This window comes from Choristoneura fumiferana, chromosome 14 (assembly GCF_025370935.1).
Source record: "Choristoneura fumiferana chromosome 14, NRCan_CFum_1, whole genome shotgun sequence".
Taxonomy (NCBI): Eukaryota; Metazoa; Arthropoda; class Insecta; order Lepidoptera; family Tortricidae; genus Choristoneura; species Choristoneura fumiferana.
In genome coordinates, this window is record NC_133485.1 from 13,332,240 (window position 1) to 13,336,492 (window position 4,253).

A 4,253-nucleotide genomic window follows, 5' to 3' on the forward strand; every position below is an offset into this window, starting at 1 on the left:
GCACAATAAGGGTTTGATCCTATTTTTTTTTGGGTTCTATTTTATGTGTTTTGTAGAAGTACAAAAAAATTAACAAACAAATTTTTAAAAAGAAACAGTTTTGCTGAAATAACTTTTTTTGTGGCGTGTTGAGTATTTGCTGCCAATGGCCAACAGTCAAAGGCGTAGGCTTCACGCACAACAATAATTGTGATCTACAGGTATTTATAAAATACTGTGGTATTTAACTGTACGTGCAATCTAGCGTATTGACGGATGTCGGTAATTACTAATTAGTAAAACAATGTAAGTTGGATTGGATTTTTTGTACATGTAGCCTTAGGCCACGTATGCACACGAGTCTACCCTCGCGGTTTTAACTGCCGTTCCCCTTCAAAGTATCTTGAGAAAGCTAAGCTTGAGAAAGAGACGGCGCGCATAGTGCGTATGCTTTGGCCGGGCTACACTTAGCGACTTGCATGCGCTTGGCTTTTACAAAAATTGGAGCAAAAGGTGTATGCCGTCAAAAAAAATTTGTGTGTGGTGTGTCAGATACGTTTGCCGTCTTAATGCACAGCTTGCTTGAGCAAACTGGATTTGCGCATGTATGATTGGGCGCGGGCGTGTAGCCGGACCCTTCTTGTATCTATTATTTTAACAAGGCTTAAGTACACTAAATGTGACTATGTCAGCCTCATGGGAAGCCACAGAGAACCACATAAACTCTACCCTGCCCAGAGTTGGATCTCTAGCCGGAACCTTAAGGAGCGTTATGAGTACTGACCCAAGATGGCGGACTCGAAGTTTTTGTCGGAGGCGGCGGCGTCGGGCGCGCTGGTGCAGGCGTTCATGTACGTCTGGCAGCGCGCGTGCGCGGAGCAGCCGTCCTCCTGCACCGACATCACCAGCTGGTCGATGTACATGTTCACCTGCATACACATGCCTACTTAAAAATCATTTCTACCCCCTGGTAGATACGTCGAAAAAGTAATCATCGTTAAAGGTAATCGCGGTCTACATTCTGTAGAAATATATTTCTAATGTTATTTATATCATTAAGACTGTGAGCTTACTTAAACTTAGTTGGTAGTAAAAGAGTGACATTAAAAGAGTCCTTTGCGGCCTACTCGCAGAATAAGTGTTTTTGATTGTGATTTTGACTATTTTAAAATAAATAAAAAATAAACAAATATCAAGGGACAATTCGCCGTGGTGTATAGTAGACTTACATATTGTAGCAAAAGTAGCACTCATACTTTCACTCATATATATTAATTCATTTTACTATTACTACTTGTACTATTAACCCGGTCGCAGTGCATGAAGAATTTTGTACTGGGACCTATTTCTACCTGTCAAAGGTTACAAGTCGAGGGTAGAAGCAGATTGTTTATGTGCTAACTAGCGCTTGCGCTTTAGACAACACCGCCTCGGGTTTATGTAGTAAAATCAAACTATGTGGGTTTAGTGGGTGGGTCGTGCGAGTAAAGTAAGTGTTTCAGTTCATTACTACGTAGCTTACCTGGTGTAGAGCCTCTTCTTGCTGGGGGTCGCGGTCGGTGCGCACGGCCACCTCTACTGTCATTGCGCGCGCCAGGATGCGCTCCGCATACCGCGATATGTCGTCCTTATCGCCTGCGACAATAACGAACATGATGACCGGCCTCAAAGGACAAAAGTCCTTAAATTAACTAATTTTTTTACTTCCGACAAGTATTTATGCCAGTTGTACTATAGATCATTACACCAAATTACAGATCTATACTTATACGAAATTTCAAGTTAATCCAACTTGAAGGCACTTGTTCTGTATCCATTCCACAATTCTTTATTCTTATGCTATGTACAGTCACCAGTACCAATATCTGACACAACAAAGCATGAATGAATATCTGATACAACTATTTATTTCTATAGCCAGTAGGATGTATCAGATACCTTTGCACATTCCGCTGTGGCAGATATTAATGCAGGTGACTGTACAAGCCTTTCTTGCATACATAAGGTATAAGTAAGTACAGATATCGAAGGAGAGATATGAAGGGATAATAATGTTCCAGCCTCAATCAGTCTGCTAACAATAGCACATACAGCAACTACAGGTAACTTACATTCAGTAACTTCCATGAGCAGCTCCGAGTGACGCACACTGTCGAGTGTGGACAGCAGTGAGTCGCGCTCCTCTTCAATCCGTACAGTGTCCCGACGCAGTCTCTCTACGCGCATTTCCACTTGGTCCAGGACGGCTATGAGTCTGATAGTATCAAAAATGGATATATTGAAATGTTTGTTTCAAAAAAATGTTAGTGAGTCACCATAAAACCATTTGAGTGTTGTATAATACGTAAGTTCTCAACAACAGGCATAATGTGCCCTTGCAAGGTTTAGAACACTCAGAGATTAAGAGGTGTCACTAAGTAAAAGAACAAAATCAAAGAGGCAGTTACACAAACTAAGGTTGAGAACCATATCTCTAGTCAAGCCAGCAAAGGTTACAAATACTAATCTCCCTATCACTTTATCAAACAAAATAAAACTCAGTTCCTTAACAACAGTTTTATAAAAGAATCAACCTGTAGTTTCTCACTGATGCAGTTAAGGGTTAGATTTAACCTTTTAACCGCCATGGTCAAAATTTTCTGAAAATTGTTCCATATGCGCCACAAAATGCAGACATGGCCAGTATGGCAGTTTTTTCAGCTGTCTTATTTTACCGACCATGGTGGTCAAAGGATTAATATTGATCCTTAGTTAACATGCATTTTTTTAGCAATACATAACTTTGACTGTTTGCCTATCTTCATAAATTTTCCTTTTTTAAATAAGTTGCTAGAAGACTTTTTTAACTAACTATGTATCAATTATGCACATCCAATTTTTTATATATATTTTAATTTAGTATATTATTTCTGGACACCAACATCAATGAGTTCAATTTTACACTGCTAGTGTGAATATAGGATGCTGAGCCTTACAAGGCTAAACAGTTATTAAGTAAAGACAGCTATATAGTCACTTAAGAAGTGTATAATCCAATTTTTAAGCATAGTAGATGGAAAGATGGATTATTATGCAAATAAATTGATAGGCCATTAACACAATAAACAGACACGATTACAAGTTCAATCACCTCCCGACAGAACTCAATGACAGATCCATGATGCACTTTCACAAGCACCCAACAGGGAAATGGGCCTTTTGTTTATATTCAAGCGTATTGATGAACACGTGTTCTTCACTAATTTTAAGGCATAGTAACGAATTATAACTAATGCGTAGGCGGCGACTAAGCCTAAACGCTGCGCTGACCAATTTGGGCATCGCCGCAACAAGAGATGTTGAGACAAACTGCGCAAAAACCTAGCACTACTTAATCGATTTTAGAAGTGAAAGGGCATTGAAGGTGACCTGTCTTTCGGAGCCTGTGTTCCTAAAGCCGTGGACTCGTCGATAAGCGGCAGCCGCGAGCCTTCGCCGGTGTACGTCCACTCGCTGGCAAACTGGTCCACTTCCATCGTGTTTCCGTCGCTCGGGTTAGAGACAGCCAGGTTTCCAGTATTTTAAACACAAAGAAAGATAATGCTGGATCCTAATTTATGAAAGTAAATAATAAACAGCAGCACGATCTGCACAATTTTTCACAGATGTCAAAGTTTTGCAGCTGAAAGCAAGCAAACCGGACATTGAAACGTCAAACAGACAGTTTCTAGATTGTCTGTGGCGAGGCAAATTAGGGTTGCGCAACGTAAGATAAAATCGGGACTTTAATATTTCAAAGCGAAGTGATAAAATATTGCCTAAAAAAACAACACAAGTACCTACTCTGAACAACATTTTTCTATGGTCATGCAAAACATAGCGTGTTCATTGCGTGACATGATAGGAATGTTCTTTATCTTTAGTAGTGTATGATTTGTTTGTAATGGGAATAAAATAATATTCATTTCAATTTTGCAAAGCAATGTTAGCACCGTAAAAATTTCGGTAAATAAAAATAAAAATTCCAAATCTTTTCGTTTCGGTTCGGTTCTTCTAGATATAATTAAAGATACATAATTGGTACTTATTATATTTTATTCTAGCTCTCTTTAGGTTTTTTTTTATTAATATAAGATGGGAAGCAATCACCGCCGCCCATGGACACCTGCCAACACGAAGTAAACGTGATACCAACAGACGTAGGCCCCCAATAGTATTCTTTTGCTTATTGCCAGATATCTCAAGTCTACGTTTATTTTAAATTAGCCTTAAAACACTAGAATAAAATAAAGCAA

The 4,253-nt window shown here is 39.2% G+C and overlaps 2 protein-coding genes across 3 annotated transcripts in view; both read right to left on the bottom strand.

The window, feature by feature from the left end:
• LOC141435027 (muskelin-like) overlaps window positions 1–4,253 on the bottom strand; it is a 51,452-nt gene that overhangs the window by 9,054 nt on the left and 38,145 nt on the right. The window lies entirely within an intron of this gene.
• Window positions 764–3,693, bottom strand: LOC141435224 (BAG family molecular chaperone regulator 2-like; the record flags this gene model as incomplete). 2 transcript variants are annotated; one of them, XM_074097874.1, is given in 4 exon segments in its annotated part: window positions 764–908; window positions 1,502–1,614; window positions 2,091–2,233; window positions 3,388–3,693. In XM_074097874.1, coding segments are annotated over 4 exon segments (508 nt in total), but the record flags the coding sequence as incomplete, so codon positions are not given.